General features: G+C 36.5%; 2 protein-coding genes across 3 annotated transcripts; one reads left to right on the forward strand and one right to left on the reverse strand.

Moving 5' to 3' along the window:
* Nucleotides 1-109: 109 nt before the first annotated feature.
* crata (carnitine O-acetyltransferase a) lies at nucleotides 110-6460 on the reverse strand. The gene is made up of 14 exons (XM_052557477.1): nucleotides 6291-6460; nucleotides 5475-5753; nucleotides 5272-5390; nucleotides 4117-4170; nucleotides 3821-3986; nucleotides 3420-3594; nucleotides 2948-3126; nucleotides 2750-2850; nucleotides 2530-2649; nucleotides 2295-2417; nucleotides 2042-2177; nucleotides 1322-1384; nucleotides 1069-1206; nucleotides 110-832 (listed from the first exon to the last, which is right to left on the reverse strand). The coding sequence occupies exons 1-14, from the start codon at nucleotides 6315-6317 to the stop codon at nucleotides 617-619; spliced, it is 1896 nt and encodes a 631-aa protein (XP_052413437.1). The 5' UTR covers nucleotides 6318-6460; the 3' UTR covers nucleotides 110-616.
* An 865-nt stretch (nucleotides 6461-7325) lies between these two features.
* Nucleotides 7326-19706, forward strand: ptpa (protein phosphatase 2 phosphatase activator). Of its 2 annotated transcripts, XM_052556940.1 has the most exons (10): nucleotides 7326-7387; nucleotides 8218-8327; nucleotides 9282-9368; nucleotides 9504-9629; nucleotides 9922-10039; nucleotides 14417-14516; nucleotides 14673-14797; nucleotides 15696-15796; nucleotides 17203-17310; nucleotides 19107-19706. In XM_052556940.1, exons 1-10 carry the CDS (start codon nucleotides 7363-7365, stop codon nucleotides 19179-19181), a joined length of 975 nt encoding a protein of 324 aa, XP_052412900.1. In that variant the 5' UTR covers nucleotides 7326-7362; the 3' UTR covers nucleotides 19182-19706. The 2 variants fall into 2 exon arrangements, with proteins under 2 accessions (XP_052412900.1, XP_052412901.1); XM_052556941.1 differs by lacking the exon at nucleotides 9504-9629.
* The last annotated feature ends 1244 nt before the right edge of the window (nucleotides 19707-20950 follow it).

Consider the following 20950-nt stretch of genomic DNA (forward strand, 5'->3'; position numbering starts at 1 on the left):
ATAATTATATATCTAACTTTACATAGACCCAAAGAGGACAGCTATGCACAGTAACATTATGTACAATAACAAATTTTGATGAATAATCACCAAATCTAAACATTTAAAATGTTATTGAAGACTTGATATTTATTAAAAAATTGTTGATGTGCAAATTTACAACATTGTACAAAGAACTAATAAACATAGGAACTAAGAAAATGCTTTGCAGATGTCATTATTTACATTATGGCAATAAAAGAAAATCTGATTTAATTACATTTAATATCTAATATACAGTATAGAATCACATGAGTTTTTTTAACCACAGGTTCAGTATAATGCACATATTCTCAGAAAAAATAAATCAGCAAAACCTGTTGACAAACCTAATTGATCTGTTTGTTTGAACAAATAAAAGCCAGAGCACATAAACATAGAAAAGTTAAGGATCATTATTTCGTGTTAAGGCTTATATAATACCACAGACCAATGGAGTCCAGGCATCTCTGGTCTGGACTGGTCAAATGCTAAATAAAAATCTCTTTTTAAAATTCCTGTTCCTTTTGAATGCTGTTGTGAACTCAACTTCTTGACTGAACTGGTCAAAGATCAAGTCTAATTTACATAATCATCTTTAAAGCTTGGCTTTGGGCGTCTGCTCCAGCAGGGTCTTCATGTCTAACAGTGCGTCCTCTAGTGCTTGGGCCAGACGTGCTGCGTTAGTGTCCTGGCAGCTGTTGAAAGCAGAGACTGCAAAGTTAATGTGGGCATCCATGGGATTGTAGCACACACCGTAACCGTCTGGTACCACCGGGCCAAAGCACATCACACAGTCAGTTTTTGCTGGCACCTAGAAGAGCGGCAAAATTAAAAAGCACAATTCAAACCTTTGTAAAATCATGAATTTCACCGGTTTACAGCAATATGACTTTAGCAGATTTGAACAGTCATTGTTGTCAGTTGATTAGCCCCAAAAATGAAGAATTAATGGCACAGTACATTCATTACTTAACAGGGTTTGTTCTGCAAATAAGTGTATGTTAACATGCACATAACTCTGGACCAGAGAGCTTTGTTTGACAGTACCTGGCTGGTGGAGAGGTTGAAGTGCAGTGCCACAGCATATGAGGTATCCATGAATATCTCTGGCAGGGCGGCCAGGTCCTCAATAGCCTGCAATTTCAGTCCGAGCAAATGTCTGTCGATCGCTTGACCTCGGATGGCCTGCGCATCCACACATAGGATGGAGAATGAGGGATTTATTTAGTGCAGACCAATAATGACTGATACACATACTTACTGGAGATCAGTTGAACATCACCAGCATGCATTTACTCACCATGTCTGTGTAAGCTCTGTGCGCTTTAACTGCTTTGTCTAGAAGAGCCACTTTCTCTGTGTTCTGTCAATCGAAATGAGATTGTTACATTTTCTTTCATGCTGGATCAAATGCAATTGGAAAATAATAAGATGGTTTTGAAATTGATAATCTCCATAGCAAAATATTTATAAAGCAGCCTAATTACAGTCATGATGTATGATGTTGCATCATGATGCAAACTACTGTTTTTTTGTAATGTTTTGGAAAGAAGTTCCTTATGCCCACCAAGACTGCATTAATTTAATAAAATTAATTTTCTATTTCTATTAATTTTCGATTTTCTATTTCAATATATTTTCGTTTTTAATTTACTCCTATAATGGCAAAACTTAACTGTCAGCAGCCATTACTCCCGTCTTTTGTGTCACATGATCCTTCAGAAATCATTCTAACATGCTGATTTGGTGCTCAAGATACATTTCATCTTATTACTATTATCAGTGTTGAGAACAGTTTTGCTGCTTAATATCTTTGTGGAAACACTGATACAGTTTTTTAGTATTCATTTATGAACAGAAAGTTCAAAAGTAAAGTATTTATTTGAAAAAAAAATGTGCGAGCCTTTGCGATCATATTAATTTCTTTCCAAAAACATTATTTTACTGACCCACAAACTTGGGAACTGTAGTGTAATGCAAATGTGGATTCAACCAAAATGTCTACTAGAGGTGACCATACATGTTTGGCTGGGTCATCCATGGCCTTGACAAATTTAGCAGAGTCAATGGACGTTGAGCGTATAGTGTCGGTTCGGCCCAGTCTGAACATGCGGAGGGAAGCGCTCTCATAGGTAGGACAACAGCGCTTGTAAATCCTGAAACAGTGAGCCCGTGAATGAACTGAATAAGCTAAACTAATCATTAACTTCCTATTAATAACAGAATTAATAAATAGAGCAAGCATCATCGTTAGCATGGCTGGTGAAGTTTACCTGTAGTACGCCAGCTGGAGAGCAACCTGAATAAAGGCATCAGGGCTCATCTTCTGCGACTTTGGGAAATCTTTGCCAAAATGGGAAAACACACTGACTTTCATGTCCAGCTCATGTACCATTCTGCAGAGAAGGAGAAGAGAAACCGGCAAACTTTCAACATTTAACATACTGCAAATGTTGCTTGTCCAATAAAGCAATCAATCAATCAGGGTGGAATGTCTGGATTTCTTACATGTTCATGTTTTGTTTGGCCTCCTCAATGTCCTTTTTGATTTCTGGTGTGATGTTAAATCGAAGCTTCTGTGGCATACGCAGCGGGACCATTGGGGTACGGACCATCTCTGACGACTTCCTGTACAAATATGCAGTAAATCTTATCTGCGTTAGCCATACTTACAATCTAGCCATGATGAGAAAACAGCTTTTCCACATTTAATCACTGTTAATCTTACATGTATTCCACCACATGGTCGATCAGTGACACGATGGGAGGGCCCTCAGCGGGGGCGTGTTCATAGATCAGCCCACATGTCCCGTCCTCTCCAATAATAAACTAGAAACCATATTAATCATCATGACAGCATCAGGATCTTGATTTAGGCTTCATTTCTCAGTGAGAGCTCACACACATCAACTGATGGGTCTCTAACCTGCAATGTTTTGTCAAACCAACGGTTTCCGCTGTTCCACCTGCTTCCCCCTCCATGCAGCATCTGAACTCCAGCACGGGTGCGGTACATGTCATCAGACGCACGCGGCATGGGAGCATCCAGACAGACTGTAAAGATACTCTTCTGAATGGCTCTCACAGACTCCTTGTTTGTTTTATCTGAAAGTGACACAAAAGGAGTTAAGAATCAACCTAAATTTAACCCTAGCCCTACATTTATTTTCTTTTAATGAGCTGAAAGCCTTTAACATTATGCCTGCAAAAGCATAAATGTCAGATCAATGTGTCCTTGCTGAATTTATGTATACATTTCTTTCAAAAATAGTATAGTATAGTTTTGTGATCCCAAACTTTTAAACTGCAGTGTATATTATACTGTATACAGGTATCAAAAATTTAGTTCCCAGCATTGAAGACACTAATTTGTCTAGCTAAGTGTTGGCAGTGCCCACCCTTAATGAGGTTGTTGTAAGCTTTGCCCCAGCTGTTGCGGTGGTGGGAGGTGAGGATGCCAATAGGCTCTTTGTTGCTCTGTAAAGAGGAGTTCCAGATCTTCTCCAGCTGTATGTAGATCTGGTCTACAGTCAGTGGCGTGCCGTCACTGTTATATACATCTAGCACAAAGAACTGCATGATGAGAAAGAAAAAAAAATGATAAAACAGTAAATTGTTTGATTCTAACCTGGTATTAACAGAGCCTAGTCCTGGATGCAAGAAAATGCATTCAATGTATTTTTTAATAAAAGAAATGCAAAACACATATTTTATTTTGTAAACCCCCCCCCCTCTAACTTTAAACCATTGGAAGTTATATTTGGAACAGGGACTGTTATATTTTCTAGCATGGACGGACCTGAAAGTTGTGCACTACAGTGATATGTGTGGGGGGTCTCTTGTCCAAGGCATAGTTGACCACGCTGTCCCTCTTTGTTCCAGGGATCCGGCAAGACGAGAGCACTTGATAGTACTGGTTCATACAGAGTGGCTTTCCACCCAGATACTCCACTGGCAATGTTTCACTAATCAAAAAGGAAAGACGTTACATCTGACTGGACCATCTGAACTTTCCGCATGGTGAATTTAATCAATAGTAACAGTCAAGGATATCTAAACACAGGACTGGATGACTTATGACTGCACAGGACTCACTTGTCAATCATGCTCTTGAAATCTAAAACTCCAGCGATTAATTTTGCTGCGTATCTGTGAGGAAAAAATACTTTTACTTTCTTACAGACATTTGAAACACTTTTGACCTCAACATACTGCAAATTAATGCTTCTACTATAAATACAGGGAGCCTGCTGTGCTGTATGACTTATGATATTGACAAAACACACCTTACTGCTGATCTGTGAGCAGTTTTAGCAGTCATATGTGAGAGCTGTCATTATAGTTAACGTGGGAAGACTGGCTTTAGGCCAGCACTTTACGGAGACCAACAGTTTGTACTCTGAATTGCAAAGCTCAACTTTGAGAGAGGGTTAGTCTGTGCAAAGGTCACCACAGAGGTAACTGAAAACAACTGCCTCACTCCGCAGTAATGCCACTCTGGGTCATTGCGTGTGGATTTAATTCATGTGAATGACCGTTGACTAATATTTAGAATGTGTTAAAGTTCCTGTAACAGGCACTAGCAACACCAAGGTCATGGTTTTGATTCCCAGGGAGCACAAATACTAAATATAAAATGAACATGCAAAAAATAATCAGTATTTTTTACCCCACTGGTAAACTTTTTTTTAAACAATCTAGGTTGTAAGGTTTATACTTTAAACAATTTAAAAAAATGTATTATTTATTATCTCAAGATTGCTTGATGATTTTTAGATAATACACTGGATAATACATATTAAACAGATTTATATGTTCTAATATAACATTTTTATATTTTTAAGTAATATATCTTAATAAATGAAATACAAAACACAAAAATAATGTGTAGGAATATTTATAAATATATTCATGTTAAAATACAAGTACATTTCATATTTTCAAGTAAAATATATCAATACAAAAAATAAGAAAAGTGCATGACTTTAATCAGTTTCGTAATGTTCTATGCATAAACATACATTTCTATGTTAAAATATAATTATGTTAGATTTTAAATAAAATATATTTATGCATAAATATATATAAAAAAAACATTTATACAATTCATAGTATGCCTTTAATAAGTTTCTATTAAAAACTTTGTAAGCACATAACAACACACTTTTAGTTCTAAAGAACAATTACAGACCTATTAAATGACCTATGTTAAATTTCATTGACTATTCGAATATGAATCTCTGGTCTGACCTCATTTGGCCTTGACGGTCACTGAACTCCGTACGGGGGAGGACGACCCCAGGACTGGAATGGACGACAACAGGCATCCGGTAGTCTAGGTAGGCTGTTTGTAACCACCAGTCTGAGAGCTAGCAGTGGAAATGATAGAGAGACAAGAAGACTTAAGAAGAAGCCCTTAAAAAACCACTAAGCGTTACCTAACCGGTTTTTACCCAGTTCTCCATCTTCTTGGATCGTTGTTCCAGGCCCTTCTGTAGTCTCTCTCCAACACCACCCGGCTTCTGAAACTCCTCCAGCAGCTGCCGGGTGTGATTCAGCTCCTCCGGCTCCACGATGGGCGTCAGGGCAGTCAGATAGCGTTCGCATGTTTGTTGCAGTGGTGGCACTGGAAGCTTAGGCAGACCCTTCTGGTGGGCCAAGTAGCGCCCTGCGATCCGTGTCACTGACACTGGCTTTACCAGGCCGGAGGGCTTCACCATGCCAGCCTTGACCTAAACACATCCCAGAAGACATAGAACCAGCTTTATTATATCATAGATCATAAAGATACATAGATATTATAGAACAGTAATATCAGTTTCTGATCAGATATTATTATACTGGTATCCAGTAGTGCAGTTAGTCCTAATAATTTACACAAGTGCACATTAACAAGCTAATACAGTCCAACATTCATAAATAACTGGAAATGTTATATGTAGTAATACTCACATATAAAACACATGAGTAAGCACATGACTGGCAGTGATGTATGTAACTTAATAAGATTCTTACGCTGTCATTAAAACACTAAAGGCCATACACATTAACACGATATGCTTAAGTATTTAAGCAACTGTCAGTGAACATTGTTTCTTTCTATCATTGCCATGAACTGTATCAGCACTTCCTACTGTTCTTAGCACTACCGCTATCTAAACCATACACATCATGAATGTCAGGCAGCTAGCGTTACCCTTGTTTATGTCAAATAAAAAAAAAAATCGACCATGTTTAAAAACCCGGCCATATATGTATTGGATACTCACCATCGTCCTGGCTAGAATGCCCAACATTACTGAAGTTCACTAATACGCCCCCAAAACAAGGCCTGAGAGGAGGGACAGAAACAACCAGCACGATCAGAGTCCACCGAGAGAGAGGTGCAGGGAACCTACGAGCGCCATCGCTACTGCACTGCTCCACTTCACCGCTAGACGGCGCTCGAGACCAAGCCCCTCTTGCCTTTTTCCGTCATCATTCTGGATCTCAATGGTAATCTGAAAGACATTTTCTTGATGAAAAATAAAGAAGATAAAGCCTTTAATCTATTTATTAGCTAAATGTATTACCTAAATTCCACATTTATAAACCAAATTACAATCCAAGGTCCGGAATTTAATATCCCAATACCGTTTTCCCTCCCAAATGAATATTCTCCCATTACTGCTTTTTACTTTTCTGTAATTGTATGATACAACGCAGAACGCATGTACTTACTAAATAATAATACATCACAAATAACAAAACATAATAATTATTTCTAAATAAATAAAAATCACTGATAATAATTAAGTTTATATAATTAAGAATACGTAATTTGATTCCTAAAATTAAAATTGTGAAAGACTACATTTACATATTGCAATAGAGTAACATTGCAGTAAAACTTTCTCACGTTCCCAAATGTATGTTCTCCTACAAAATAAATAAAACATTTTTAAAGAAATTAAGAATTATATTCATATTGCACGATTTTCTATATATATATATATATATATATATATATATATATATATATATATATATATATATATATATATATATATATATATATATATATTGTGTGTGTGTGTGTGTATATAAATAAATGTAAATTGTTCTTGTTAGTAAAAAAGTAAAATTTTCTCGCGTCAAGTTACATTCGCGGATAAAGGTATATATATATATATATATATATATATATATATATATATATATATATATATATATATATATATATATATATATATATATATATATATATATATATATATATATATATATATATAGGGTGCGATTTTTTACGCGAAACTGCGGGTGAGAGTTGAAGGGTCGTATTTTCATGTTCACACAGTAAACATGGCGGAGACTGAGCAGCCGTCAGGTAACTCACAACAATCAAACTTTCATTTATACACGTATAATACAAAAGCGTGATATCTGCAGATTATACATGCTTTTGTTCAACACCTTAAAGAGGGTGAAAGAGATGTGCAGGAAAACCGCTTAATTATGGCCTCCGCGTGCTTCATGTAATGAATCGATGATGAGAGTCTGACAGAACTGCGCCGTGGCGAATAACGCCTTTTCTGCGAAGAAATGACACAAATTAATGTTTATTTGCAATGTTAATGTACTTACAATGCAATTTTATAACTTAAAAAAAAACTTTTTTTAAACTCTTAATAAACGCACACTGAAGTTTTGTGTTCATTGCCTCACAAAGTCACGAAGTGCACTTACTAATCCACAAGAAATACAAATTCTGCCACTGTGTAATTAACATGAATAATTAATATGTTAGGTGAGATGTGTGAGACTACTATTACTTCTTCAATCCTTTCCGCAAATTACCGTATAAATGCTAGGAATTATAGCCTTTTGTGTGATTATAACCTAATGTTTTGATGATAATTGGTATTTGTTTTTTTTTTTGTGGTGTTTGACACGTCCTCAAAAGTTATAATCAGTTTATGTAATCTCTGTTACATGAAATTAATATATACATATATATATATACATATATATATATATATATATATATATATATATATATATATATATATATATATATATATATATATATATAAATTGCCGAAACCACTTTTAACTAGTTTCAATCAGTTCTTAATAGTTAAATTATTAGTATTAATAGAATTTAATTTTGACACTACATTTGGATGTGTCCATCATATTTTTCTGTATTTTGCATAGGTTCCTCCCATGAGGATGACAAGCCTCCCAATCCTGTCAGTTTTAACTTCATGCTGCCAAAGAAGGAGATCAGCATGGTGCCTGATATGGGCAAATGGAAAAGATCACAGGTATGTTGTTAAACCTCACTTAAGAGCAGTTTATCTGCTACTTTGAGAGATGAAAAAATAGCTCATTATCAGTCTCTTTTCTCAGTATCTCTGGAGTTTAAAGATAATAATAGCAGGGCTCTAGACTGCAACCTTTTTTTGAGAATGTGTGTAAAACAAAAGCTTGCTATCTTTGCTGTTTACCTCATGTTACGCTATGGAGGTTTTCTTGAATTTGAGTTTTTTTTATTTAGGTTATTTGATTCCTCAGTGTTTGCTAAACATTCTGTAATTTATTAGTCGGTATATAATGCATCATGTTGTGTATGCCATGCCTCATCTTATTTGTTTTTATGTTAATAAACGTTTTGTAAGCGAATTTGTCATTATAGCCTACTGTTTTATTGTTGTTGTGCTTTTTAATTAAGAATAAAAATTAATCAGTCTTTTCTTTTATCCATGACACCAAGACTGCAAATTCCAAAGTCCGGCTTATAACACAGCAAAAGAGGAATTCCCATTCACAAAATTTAAATCACAAATAATATTGAAGAAAAAGAACGGATTGACACATTTTTTGTTATGTGGCTAGTTAAAGCAGCAGAAGCAGCACCATTACATTTTAAAGGGGCAGTCCTAAAAAAAAATATAATGAGAACCTCATATATTAAAGGTGCACTCAGTGTTTTTCCTCATTAGAAATGTGTAAATACAGAAATGAACATTTCTGGTCTGTACAGAGTCGTTTTATTGTAGATTAACAGCAGCCTTGTTGAAATCACACAACCAAATTACTTAAAATTTCAGTAAAACATATGACAACTTTTATTGCAAAGGCATAGTAATAATAATTAATGAAATCAATAATAATAATTTTTGTGGTAATTTTTAAATAAGACATATATTGCTTGCTAACATCTCTCTTAAAAGTCATTAAAGCTTGTCTTTGGGCATGTTTCTGTTTTGTGTAAGTAGGCATATGCAGACTACATGGGATTCATTCTGACCCTGAATGAGGGTGTGAAGGGAAAGAAACTTACATGTGAATACCATGTGTCTGAGGTGGGTCACTGTCCGGCTTTTTTCTACACTGCTGTATGTTGGTCTGTATTTGACAGATGAAGTAATTGGTACATATTTTGTTCACAAAAATGCCTGTTCATGGAAATATGCTTGCATGCTTTTCATTGCTATTAGACAGTGGAGAAGTTGCTTGCTATGCTGGCAACATTAGATCGCTGGATCGATGAGACACCCCCGGTCGACCAGCCTTCTCGCTTCGGCAATAAAGCTTACCGCACATGGTTTGCTAAACTGGACCAGGTGAGTGCCTGTATGTGTATATGACCATTGTTTACCTTTATACTTGTTTAATTTGCTTTGGCATCAATTCTTGGCCAAGCATTGCTAATAACTTTACACACAGTGCCGTCAGAAAATATTCACCATCCATTTGATTACTTCTTCTTCAGTTGTGTTTCTTCAAATTAAAACAGATTTTTTTGTGTGTGTTGTAGTTAAATGAGAGAATTAGTTAAGGTGAATATTTTTTGATAGCAATTTCTGTGCTGTCCATATGAGGTGAAATACTGTAACCTTTTTTTTGTGTGTGCAGGAAGCAGAGGCTCTTGTCACAGCCGTTCTTCCATCACAGCTTTGTGATGCTGCTCCAGAGGTTGCCGTCTACCTGAAAGAGGCTGTGGGCAACTCCACCAGGATCGACTACGGCACAGGTCTGTGTGGGGAAACACAAATAGAAGTGTTCATTGTATTTTTTTATATGTTGGTGACTGTGTTTTACCATAGTAGTAGGGCTGCACGTTTTCAAGTTTTTCATTAACCGTTAACCGAGGCCCTTAGCGGTTAATAATCGGTTAACCATAGTGTGCGCCAGGGTTTCCGTTGTCCGGTAATTTCCAGACTTTGGCCAAAAAAAAAAAAGAAAGAAATGTCCGACAAAATTTAATCTCTCCGGTCAAATTGTCCTATTAAAACTACCTAATAATCCCGCCCACTAACACAATCTGTATTTGAGAATAAGCCTAAAATGTATAAAGCAAATATACACCGTCCTTTGGCTATGTTATATAGGAACAGGCTCTAGTAATGGTTATGTAACTTTCCGTGTTTAGGCGAAGGTAACAAGCAGGCTCCGCGGCCGCCTCGCTAAGGCTATGACTATGATATGTTTGACAGGTACAATATTTGAAAATCGATAATTATTTTTTTTTATTACATTTATATCTGAATTTATATCAACCTATAGACTTTCAAATATCAAAATGTCATGAATTAATATGTATTTGTGTACAAAATGACATATAAACATATTTTCCTATTATATTTTGCCTGGAAACACTTCCAACAAGGCGTCAGTTCTATTTCTAGCATGCACGCGCCGAGCCGCGCCTGAGCCGTGCGTCTCACGCAGGCAGTCGGCAAGCTCTAACCTGTTAACATGGGAGCCGAATTAAAAACAGACACGCCATGCAGCTGAGATGCTTTCGCTCATCGCCACGCATCCAGTGAGTCCTGACCGGCCTAATGATGCCCGGGTGTTGGCTGTTGAGATTACAACAACGAGGTTGTACTTGAAGTATATCTAAGCACTGTATTGCAATACTTGCATTTTGCCCCGTCACTCTTAATTTTAAAGTGCTCCAACGCTGTACTTTTTTTTGCCCGCTTCATATTAGAAAAATGACTTCTTCTTGTGGACATTACAAATGTCTGGGAGCGCTCTGGCGGTCTCTGGTGGTGCAAAAATGTATTACAACTAAATTCAATGCACGCCATTGACGTCACTTAACCGAGCAAAATGTTTCACTCGGTTACGCAATTTTTAACGGTTAATCGGTTAACCGGTTAACCATGGACACCCCTACATAGTAGTCTTTGAAGAGAAATGATAACGTTTCACACTTTTATCTGTCACTCATTAATAAATTCAGCTGTCACATCAGAGAGAATAATAAAGACAAAAATGAACTAGTCTTTTCAGGGCCGCGGGAAGTAATTTTGAACAGGGGATAATTTTGCTGTGATTTTTTTTTTTTTTTTTTTTTTTTAAATATATACATTGAGATTTACTAGGTACTTTATTGTCATATACACTTCAGTGCACAGCCAGCCAGGGTCTGAAACACACAGACATCAGTTCTCAGATATGCGCAATGCGCTATTAATCTGAAGCAGAAGCAGAATCAGAAATAATAGTTTAAATAATAGTTTAATAATCGAAAAAAACGAAATAATTACTTTCATTACAATTTCAGATAGCCTATACATACATGCAACTCATTTAGATACAACAAATAATATTACAACAAAATATAATATTAATCAAACTTCACAATAACGCTAAAACAATGCAATCGATTTGGTCAGCTGGCTTGAGTCACTGCACGTTTATGTCACACGCAACTCTATTAACTCCAAAATCTTTTTACGCACACCACAAGGAAATAATCTCTGACTATTTAAGCAATTTGTTTATTGAACAGTTCTCCACATCCATTACGCAAAGAACACACGCACAGTATAAAGCTTTCTGTCTCCATCTCCAACCTTTTTACACAAACCACAAGGAATCTCCGACTATTTAATAGGGCTGGGTAAAAAATAAATTTTTCGATTAATCGTTTTTTAAAATGTGGTCGATTCAAAATCGATTCTCAAAGGCCATGAATCGATTTTTTTCCGTATTTATTTCCGCATATATTGAACGTAAGATTAGCGTTAATCTAATTACAAATCTTCTCCACTATATGTCACCCTCTTATGTGCCTTGTGCGATGTTACCAACGAACCTATCATTCATTCATTCAGTTTAAAGCAGTGGTTCCATTTTCTGCAATGTGCGTCAGGTCATGCTCCCGTTCGCGTCTTACAGACTGCATCTTAAAGCCTCTTATACTTTCTGCGTCCTCGAGTCCGCTATGGACCGCTATGCAGGCTTGATGTAAACATCGCCATCGGAGAGTGTGTATCGAGTCTGAGCAGACAACCGCGCGGACAGGTGCGTGTGGTCAGTTGTCTTCAAAAGCACAATTGCACATGTTCAGGCAGTGTGAAGAATCCCATTGCCAATCGAACCAATCGGGCCGGGCTCGGGCTTGTGCGGTAAATGAGCGGTCATGTAAAGAGTAGTTGAAACGGAGGCTTGCTTCTGACGATTACGTTTTGGTAGCACCAGCAACTAAAGCAAAGTCTGAGGTTTGGAAAAGTTTTGACCTTGTTTATAATGAGAATAATGAGTGAATAATGAAGCACCATCAGAGAGCGCAGGAACGCGCTGAAGACATCTACAGTGGATTCAATCATTTTCCTCCACAATTAGGCTACAGGTAGGCCTTACCTAATCTTGGTGAGTAAATGTTTTTCAAATAATAACTAAATATTACTTGAGTCTTAAATGCATAATGTAGACAGAGTAGGCTATATAAGCTAATGTTGGCATTATTATTTTATTATGTCAGCTGCTATGGCGAAGCAAATCCGGCAGAGCCTTTATCTTAATTCATTTCGTTATTGCCAAATACCCATCTTAATTTATAATTTATCTTAATTAAATTTTTTAAGAAAGACTTGTTTTTATTGGTGCGTTGGCCTATTTATATGCTAAATGAGCCTATACCTTAGGGCTATTTATAGAGTGCTGAGATGTTACGATGTTACAGAGGACTTATTTTATTTCTTTGTTCAAACTTCCAAGTGGCCTATTACGTTAGTCATGTATAAATTATGTTAAACTATGTATAAATTACTCATTCCTGACAAAAGGCAAAAGAGCTGTGTGCTGCGTACATTTGAATAATGTCGGGTTGTAAATGGGTTCAGGCTTTTAAAAAGCTGTCAATCAAAATGTACGTGTCGGCTCGGGACATGTCGGGCTTAACTTTTAAGGCCCGATTACAGCTCTAATAGAAAATCGGATCGAAAATCGAAATCGAATCGAGAATCGAAATAGAATCGATTTGAGAGCTTGTGAATCGAAATCGAATCGATCTGGAACATCTGAATCGATACCCAGCCCTACTATTTAAACGTTATTTAACAGTTCTCCACAACCATTACACAAAGAACACACGAACGAAATAATACTCTCCATCTCCATCCCCACCACCTTAAAAAATACTATAGTGTACTACTTACAATTGCTTGGCTAGTCAAAGCTGATCCCACACTTGTTGCCAAAAAAAAATAAATGTTACAAGCGCGTTACAAATATTTCAATAGGCCTACATTTTCTTTTATCTCCCTCTCGTCACTAGGGGGTGCTGCAGCACCCCCAGCACCCCCACTTCCTGCGGCCATGAGTCTTTTAGATTTTTACTTTCGAAACATCAGCTATATTGGACTCTTTTTACAGACTGTGGTGATGCATTTTCACAGTTAAGTTTTTTGTATTTTCATTTTTATTTATTTTATTTCTAATACTATACTATTTAACATAGTTTTTAATACAGCGGCTGAGGGAGTGATGGCAAATTTGACATCTTTCCCTCTTCTGACCAATGTAATCGATCTCTCGATATGTTTTTACTCTCTTTTTTTTTTTAAGTCATAGAGGCATGAATTTCATTTAAAAACTTATATTAGCTGTAGTTTCTGTTTAACACTGTTAACGTTAACGTTCAGAGAACTCTGGAAATGTAAAAAGGGTCCATTTATGTACAAACATCAATGTATTTAATGTTGTTCTTTTGGATAATCACTAGAGGGTGCTGTTGAAACATTAAACATGTGGATGCTTTTGAGAGCTTAACTTGATCTAGCTACAGATTTTAAGGGTTACAAATCTTAAGTACACTAAACAGTACTTGTTTGATATAAAGTCTGACATGATTCACACTGATTACAATGAAAGCTTTCATGAGAATAAATTATTTGTAATTAAATTACACTGGTTATGTTTGTTTTTGAGTGTTACCAGCATTGACGATGCAAACAGAAATAGAATTGCCTTGCCATTATTTTGCTGTAGAGTGCCATTTGGTATCATCACATCCAAATTCAGACTATAAGCTCACCAATCAGGTAAAATGCTAGTTAGAACTGCTTCAGCTGTGCATTGTTTAGCAGAAGAAATAACATGTCTCTGTGGGCAGGTCATGAGGCGGCATTTGCTGCGTTCCTCTGCTGTCTTTGTAAGGTGGGAGCTCTGCGCATTGAGGACCAGCTGGCCATCGTATTTAAAGTTTTTGACAAGTTAGTGCATCTTATTGCTCTACTTTTTATTTTGAATCCTTTAAATCTGTAACTTCCAGCAAGTCTGCACTTTACTGCACACTAATGCATGGCCGTTGATGGTCTAAAACTGTGAAGAACTAATTTGCATTAAGCATTATGATCTTATTGGTGTAGGTATCTGCGAGTGATGCGCAAGCTGCAGAAGACGTATAGGATGGAGCCGGCAGGGAGTCAGGGTGTGTGGGGTCTTGACGACTTTCAGTTCCTTCCCTTCATATGGGGGAGCTCACAACTTTTAGGTAACGACTCCTTCTTTGTTGCCCATTTTATTGATAATGTGTTCTGGCCTGGAGATGCCTTTTTTTTGTCTTTAACAAAAGCAATTTCAACTTTTTGTTAGATCTAGACTGTGACATTTTCATATTATTTAGATATTCTATGTTCATTTGTTTTTTTTACATAGACTTCAGTTTCTTTACATTTCGAATTTCATTTGTTTCTGTCTAATATTTACATTTAATTTCAGTTTTATTGCAGTTTTTTTTTTTTTATAGTTTTAGTATGCATTAAAGGTGCTGTAGGGAACTTTTGTAAAAAAATATTTTTTACATATTTATTAAACCTGTCATTATGTCCTGACAGTAGAATATGAGACAGATAATCTGTGAAAAAAATCAAGCTCCTCTGGCTCCTCCCAGTGGTCCTATTGCCATTTGCAGAAAGTCATGCGCTCCCGGTAAAAAACAACCAATCAGAGCTGCGGTCCGTAACTTTGTTTGTGTTCAAAATGTAGAAAAATGAACATAATAAGCGAGTACACCATGAATCTATTTTCCAAACCGTGTTTTTAGCTTGTCCTGAATCACTAGGGTGCACCTATAATAAGTGTTTATATTCAGACTATTTTAGATTGCTTTGGGGGTACCGCGGCGGAGTAACCCAGTACCTTTGTGATTCTTCATAGACTTAAACATAGAGAAGTAGCTCCGGCTACGATGTTCTTCCGCAAGACGCAAGCAGTTCTGTTTATTAACCGCTAGAGCGTCAAAAGTTCCCTACTGCAGCTTTTAAACACTGTAAAAACACTACCTAGAGCTGGCTAAATTCAGGTCCACTGTTGTTTGCAGTGACTACCATGCAGACATCTAGTGGTCACACTGTGTTACTGAAGTGTGTTTGTTCTTGTGTTGTGTGTAGACCACCCAACCCTGGAGCCCAGACACTTTGTGGAGGAGAAGGTTGTAAACGAGTACCACCAAGACTACATGTTTCTCGAGAGCATTAAATTCATCAATGAGGTGTGTGTGTCATCTGATGGCGTCTGCTCGTGGAAAGACCAATTTTCCCTTCATTGTCATTTTTTGTAAGAAATTTAGATCACACGCAAGCAAAAACTCAGAAGTTCCATTCATGTAAATACTTACAATATACAGTTTAAACTCTCTCTCTCTCAGGGAGGTTGTGTTTGGACTCCACTCACATGAGTCATTTCCTTCCTTCCCTGCATGTTGTTGTGAATCACTCCTAAAGCCCCTAGGGCCCACCCCCTCCTTTCTCTTTCTCTTTCCTCTGTCTCTCTCTCTCTTTCTCTCCTCCCTTTCCTTCCCTCCATTCCTCTTTGTGGGGCTAGTAGGTCTCTGGAAAGTCTGGCTTGATGAGAGCAGTGTGTGTGTGTGTGTGTGTGTGTGTGTAGACTAAAGCCACACAGCACTGCCATTCATAAAGTGCTCTTTCCCAAGGGCAGCCCACATGCCTCTCTCTCGTAAACTCTCATGAATAGACTTCATAGTACAGTGAATTAATGATGACTTTCAAATTACCAATACTACAGAAGAGTTAATAATCTTTTGATAATATTATCGTAATGTTATTATGTTTATTTACGTCACACACACATATACTACCAATTTAAAAGTTTAGAGTCAGTAATGTATATTTTTTTGCATCTATTTTGCAATAGATGCAAAACTGTCGGTTAAGACATTTATAAAGTTAATGTTATTTTAAATGAATTCTGTTCTTTTGAAATTACTATTCATCAAAGAATCCTGAAGAAAACATAAATGTATCACAGTTTTAGCATGCTAAAATGATTTCTGAAGGGTCATGTGACTCTAAACACTGGAGTAATGACTACTGAAAATTCAGCTTTGCAATCACAGGACTAGCTTTTATTTTAAAATATATTAAGTTAGAAAACGGCTTTTTTACTTTTCAATAATATTGATCACATAAATGCAGCTTGGGTGAACATAAGAGATTTCTTTCAACAATATGAAAAAAATCGTATCCACCGCAAACTTTTGAACAGCAGTGCATTTTGATTTCCTCCGCAATCAAAACATTATTTATTGTATAAACTCTATGAACTTTGATTTTCAGTAACTTCATAATTTTTGTTTTAGTTTAGTACTATTTGTACTACTTTGGTAATAGTAGTGCTAAATCTTGTTTATCTGTTTTCTTGTAATCTTTATGTTTCTACAGCTAATTTGACTAAATAAGAATTTATTCTTTTCTCCTCTGCATAAAATCAATTTTTATCTTAGCAACTTTCCACCACAATTAAAAGTGAAATATATTTTTCAAAGTAGAATTTTTATGTTTCAAATTGCTCCATTAAATCCAGCTTTAATGCTGATGGCACTGTATATCTTAAGTTTACTATCATCTTCTTAATCACTATGTATTTTTCCTCTTTTAGATGAAAACGGGCCCTTTTGCTGAACACTCGAATCAGCTTTGGAACATCAGCGCTGTTCCTTCTTGGTCCAAAGTCAATCAAGGTCTCATACGAATGTATAAAGCAGAAGTAAGTAGCATGATATTGTAAGCACTTTTGAATGTCAGGAGTAAACTTGATATGATAGTGACTCCTTATATAGAGTGTGTAAATGGTACACGTTTATATCACAACTTAAAAGAAATACACAAATAAACCTTCCATTCAGAAAGCAGAATGGCAGGCTACCAACTCACACAGTCTACATGTGACATTTATATATGCTTCATTACAAATGCCAAGCGGTGAATTCACAGTTTATGAAGTTTTAAGACCAGGGCTGAAAGGGTTAATTGAGCAAGCATGTGTGTTCGAGGGGAAGAACCGAGTGCCCCACCCCCTCCTCCAAAGCCCACATCCTGTGTTGTTGAGAAGACGGCTGTGCTCCCTCCCCCTTCTCTCCACTCTGCACTAAGGGGCCAGACTGTCTGCAAATTCCCCTCCTCCTTCCCTCTCTCTCTTTCTCTCTCTCTCTCTCTCTCACCCTGTCTGTCTTTCCCCACCCCCGTATATATCACACTCTCGTTCTCTCTTTGACTCCATCAGCCAGGGACTCATGACTGTTACTGATGTCTTTCAAGATAAATACAAGTTAAAGAGATGTTTTTTTTCTGAGTAAGAAAGCTATTCATGTGGACGTTTTATATATATATATATATATAAAGGCCCTTGCTTCTTGTCTCCATTGGCCTTATGTGTAGTTTGAGGATCCTCTACACTTCAAGAGCATGGATGCATTAAATTGATCAAAAGCGACAGTGGAGACATTTAAAGTGTTACAAAAGATTTCTATTTCAAATAAAAGCTGTTCTTTTGTATGTTCCGTTTATCAAAAAAAACTGATAGTTTTCCATTAAAATATTAAGAAGCACAACCGTTTTCAGCATTGATAATAATAAGAAATCTTCTTAAACACCAGTGTATTACACTGTGTCCTAACTACACACGCCGCGATACGCGCTAAAAGGTATCTTTTCCAAGTTTATTAGCGTTTTAGTCCTAATCAGCCATGAGATGTGCCATTTCTATTTTAGAAACGGTTTCTATTTCTGCGATGTCACAGCTGGAGCAACACCATACAAACTATGACATTGATCATCTTAGGTACTCATTATGTGCTTTATTTAGTGTTAAAAGTGTCTAATGTGAGTTTGAATATCATTCTGCGTGACATTTAAAGCCACACTGAAACCAACAATAGATAGCTCACCTCAGATCTTGAAAATAAATTAAAGCAAAGATGTAGGCTACGGTAAACTGTGAACTCAATGCAAATGAACAAGCACATTCTATAACAAAGAGGGTACCAGTCACTCAGTATGCACTTTTAATAATGTTACAAAGGTTTATGAATTAGATTGTAAACATTTTACAATCTTTTGTTTAGAGTAAACCGCGTAAATTTCATTGCGAGTGCAGTGCACTTCCAGAGAAAGCCCGCCCACACACGCTTTTGATTGGCTGTGACAATCACTCAAATTGTTTGACGCTGAAATTTTGTCGCGTCTAGTCAGGGCACAGTGTTAGAATAATTTCTGAAGGATCATGTGACACTGAAGACTGGAGTAATGGCTGCTTAAAAAATCAGCTTTGCTATCACACGATTAAGCTACATTTTATAATAATTTAAAATAAAAAAAATTGTTTTAAATTGTAATAATATTTCACAATAATACTATTTTATTATTAGTATAAGAGACTTCTTTTAACAGATATATATCCTCTGTATATAGTCTTAATCTGTTTGGAGAACATAGAGTTAGACTTTGTCTTGCTGTAAAGTTGACTGATACTTAAAAAAGTCTTTCTCTGTCATCCTCTCACAGTGTCTAGAAAAATTCCCCGTCATCCAGCATTTCAAGTTTGGCAGCCTGCTCTCCATCCAGCCAGTCAAACCATGAGAGACAAGAGAAAGAATTTGCACCTCAGCAGAGAACACACCCAGACTTCAACTTCGATGAATCTGCTTCAGTCGCAGTTAACAAACCTAAATATGCATTCTCATCACCAGAGGTGCTTGGTCCTACTGCTGAAGATCTACTTTCCTGGAGACTTCAGTCCCAAACCTGCTCTTATACATTCAACCCTAAAAGATTTCAGTGAATCTGAAGACCGAGATTATCAGGTTCAGGAGTATTTGAGTAGAGTTGAACTAAACTCTGCAGAAAGGTAGATCTAAACAGCCCTGCTCTTCACAATCTACTAGTTCTGCAAATGAAATCCCACCTCTGATATTCCTCTTTAAGTGACGCAGTTTGTCTGTATGGTTTTATTTATCTATTCCCTGAAAGCAGGAAGTTGATCTGCTACTTAGACACCTGCAGTGAGCACTCTCAATGCAGTTATGCACATACATTTTCATCTGGATTGACATTTATATTTATTTGTGTGTATATAAAAAAAGCTTGTCATGATGAACGGTTGAAGGCTTGGTTTTGGTTTAATGGATTCTATTTCCTGTCTGCAAAGATCTGAAGCCAATGAACAGCAGTGTGTGTGTGTGTGTGGGTGGGTGTGTGTGTGTGTGTGTGGGTGGGTGTTTGTGAGTTCATGGAGCATCAGTGTCTCAAAAGGCACTTCTAGTGAACTTCTTGCTGTTCATTTATCAAAGATTGCTGTGGCATGTGGTGTTGTGAATGGTTTTGATGGGTGTCATTTTTACCTATGTAAGACATTAATAAGTTGTCTACCACTTTAGTTTTACATTTTTGGCTGAGCTTGTTTCTTTCCCATTCACTTGACTGAAAATGTGAGTGAAAAAGATTAGTAAAATGCTAAAAAGACCCCTTTAGTTTCTAAACAGCAACATGAAGCTAATACATTAGTCTTCTGTTTGCTAATATAAAGCTACGAATTTGGATCCAGCAGTTTAGCATGATGCAACATTAGTAAAGTGTATATATAATTTCTTCATAAAAACTTTATTCTGTGTTAATAAATGATTTTGGTTTGCTTCAGAACCAACACAAGAAGGCACATCAAGGCAATTAGTCTGTGAACACTTTAATGTCATATTTATCCTTCACAGAATAAGTTTTCATAGATCTGCATAATTTGTGAGCATATTAGATTGATGAACCTTATTTTCAAGAATCCAGCCCTTTTGTTTTACATGGGTTAATATGGAACTAACAGACCTTTCCTAAATGCTTTGTAAGCCTAAGTATACTGTTACACCATTGGCAACAGTGATCTCTATGATATACTTAGGACTAAAATGCTTTTGGGAATCACAGCGGTTGGTGTTAAGTGCTATAAGATCATTCCTATAGCTGGATGCCAGCAGCCAGCTGCAAACATCGCTTTAAATTAAGATGTACAAGTTAAAATTACATTATCAATTATTATGACTAAGGATTTGTTTAAAACATTTGTTGCAACCAGATCCATATTAGTCTCAGTTGGAAATGTTTCATAACCATTCAAACCAGTCAAAATCATTAGTGTTTTACAGTTAGCTTTCTGAGTGTCTATTGAGAGTATTTAATAAGAATATTTTTGAGATTGAACGGATCAATGGAATGGAATAATGGGACACATAACACATACTGTTTATCTGCTTCCCAACCAACGCCACTAAGTTTCAAGTTAATTAATCACTAACACTGTGACACTTATACTTGTACAGAGTACATTTTTAAAGCATTTTCAAGTTCACACAAATGTATTT

The sequence above is a fragment of the Carassius gibelio genome, chromosome B5 (assembly GCF_023724105.1).
Source record: "Carassius gibelio isolate Cgi1373 ecotype wild population from Czech Republic chromosome B5, carGib1.2-hapl.c, whole genome shotgun sequence".
NCBI lineage: Eukaryota > Metazoa > Chordata > Actinopteri > Cypriniformes > Cyprinidae > Carassius > Carassius gibelio.

Excerpts from the sequence above, each read along its gene's own strand:
- crata (XM_052557477.1), bottom strand. The coding sequence starts at position 6,317 with ATGTTGGGCATTCTAGCCAGGACGATG. Across the intron at positions 1,385-2,041 it reads TGGATGACCCAGCCAAACAT|AACACAGAGAAAGTGGCTCT; the intron begins GTATGGTCACCT and ends TTCGATTGACAG. Across the intron at positions 833-1,068 it reads TCAACCTCTCCACCAGCCAG|GTGCCAGCAAAAACTGACTG; the intron begins GTACTGTCAAAC and ends CCGCTCTTCTAG.
- ptpa (XM_052556940.1), top strand. The coding sequence starts at position 7,363 with ATGGCGGAGACTGAGCAGCCGTCAG. Across the intron at positions 10,040-14,416 it reads CAGGATCGACTACGGCACAG|GTCATGAGGCGGCATTTGCT; the intron begins GTCTGTGTGGGG and ends CTCTGTGGGCAG. Across the intron at positions 17,311-19,106 it reads TACGAATGTATAAAGCAGAA|TGTCTAGAAAAATTCCCCGT; the intron begins GTAAGTAGCATG and ends ATCCTCTCACAG.